The following is a 2,021-nucleotide window of genomic DNA, read 5'->3' on the forward strand; positions in this document are numbered from 1 at the left end:
ATTTTTACAGTGCTTTGCTTGATTTAATTTCATATTTCAAATCATGCCAGTGCATTCTACAAAAAACAAAACTTTCAACTTTTACTTTTCACATTCTCTCACTTTTACAACTTCGAAAAATCAGTTTTCCAGTGTTCTGCAGTGGTGATACTTGGTTGCGTTAGATCAATGGTTATGTATTTGACTTTATATTTGTCACAGTAGTAAAGTCGAGCTTTGTGCAATCCCTCAGAGAAATGCTGATCTACTCACACCAGCGGTGGGTCAAAGGGGTCTTATTAGAGCAGAAGCAATGATCTGTCATAATTTGTGTCAAATCCTCAATTTGCCCTAATTCATTGATCCTGATGGACCTTGATATCCAGTAATTGCTTGAATCCCACACATTTTTTTCTGAGGTGGTAAAAGAACATGCAATTGTTGGCACAGATTTTTTTGTTTATAAGAAATAATTGTATCTATTGCATATAAAAATTGCATATCTGAATCACAAGGTCCAGTCTGATTGATTGGGATTGTGAAAATTCTCAAATAACTGATCTACTGTTTTCTGTGCAGTTGTGATTTTTGTGTACGTGTGTAGATTGAGCCATTGTTTGATTTCAGAAATGTTGTGCATCTCTCATTTGTCATCAAAAAGTTATATTATGCTTATATTTGCATTTTTATGGCCAGACTAGACTGCAAAGTGATAGTCAATAGTCTACAGCCAAGGTGAAAGTGTCACTGTTTCTCTGACCTGTTTTCTGTGTGTCTGCAGGTACTCTCAATGTTCTGATGAGGGTGAAGAGCATCGCCACTGTGGATTCTGCCGTCTGGACTCTCTCCGGACACCAGGGGCCCCAATGGAGGAAGGCAGATGCTGAGATCTATCCGAGCGGACCCTTCCAGGTGTGTGCATGAAAGTTTGTATGCAAATACATTGTATGCAAATGTGTTTTCTTCTGATCTGTGCGTTTGTGTGTTGTGCATGTGAGTATATTTTCTGTAGCACATGTTTGGACAGGCTGCAGGGCTGGGGGATATATCAAGTATTTCTGATATGTGCGTGATGCTTTTGCTAGCGAGATATAAAATAAGCATTATTGTTATTTGGATATCAGGTTTCCTAACATTGTATCATTAGACTAGTTTTGCAATGTTTCCTGACCTGTGATTGGCAAGTATGAAAGCGTTAAGGAAAACATTTTAATAACATCTCTTGAGTAGAAAAAATGGAGCTGGTAAAGAGTTTTTTACGTTTGATTCAGTTCATTGAATCAGTTCAAACTGTCCATTTCAATGAATTGATTTAAAACTGATTCAGTGATTTGTTCAGTGCAAACCTTCAGAGCTGATTCATTTGATTCAGTTCTGTGAGTCACTTCAAACTTCAACACATCAAACCTCTGATTCATTGATCATTTTGTGTAGTTTCAATGTCACATTTTTCATATATAAATGAAGATATATATTATTCTGATAACACTTTCTGTTATAAAGTTCTGTTTGGTAACATTAGTTGACTACATTAACAAAACATACTTCTAAAGCATTTGTTAATCTTATTTAATGTTAATTTTAACATTTAATCATACATTATTATAATAAAAAAATATTATTATAATAATTTAATGGACCTGAGCTAATATGGACAGCTCTATTTTATTAACTACACATGAACAAAGATTAATAAATACTGGAACAGTTTATTGCTCATTGTTAGTAAATATGAATGTACTGTATTTAGTAATGCTACCTAATGGACCTTTTGTTTGTTAAGTGAAAAACAATATGGAATATTTTAATCAGATTTATACTTTATTTTATAGTTTGAACATTCTGAATCTAACACAGTGGCACTTGAAATTGTTTTATTTTTAATCAAATTGGAGTAATTGCATTGATATTTATAGATTTATTTGAGCTATTTTATGCAGTCCTAGTTGGCAGGTGTGCTATGCCTGTACGTGTGTGTGTGTGTGTGTGTGTGTGGTTAGAGTGTCTGTGGTGGGGGGGGGGGGGGGGGGGGTTTGGGGAGG

General features: G+C 34.9%; 1 protein-coding gene across 1 annotated transcript in view; it reads left to right on the plus strand.

Moving 5' to 3' along the window:
* The window catches only part of LOC107566511 (MAM domain-containing glycosylphosphatidylinositol anchor protein 1-like), a 159,516-nt gene that overhangs the window by 143,957 nt on the left and 13,538 nt on the right, over positions 1-2,021 (plus strand). The window contains exon 14 of the mRNA XM_016251960.1: positions 761-891. Within this exon, the coding sequence (XP_016107446.1) occupies positions 761-891 (131 nt within the window). The remainder of the gene's footprint in view (positions 1-760; positions 892-2,021) is intronic.

Source organism: Sinocyclocheilus grahami, unplaced genomic scaffold (genome assembly GCF_001515645.1).
Source record: "Sinocyclocheilus grahami isolate Dianchi unplaced genomic scaffold, SAMN03320097.WGS_v1.1 scaffold1079.1, whole genome shotgun sequence".
NCBI classification, from domain to species: domain Eukaryota; kingdom Metazoa; phylum Chordata; class Actinopteri; order Cypriniformes; family Cyprinidae; genus Sinocyclocheilus; species Sinocyclocheilus grahami.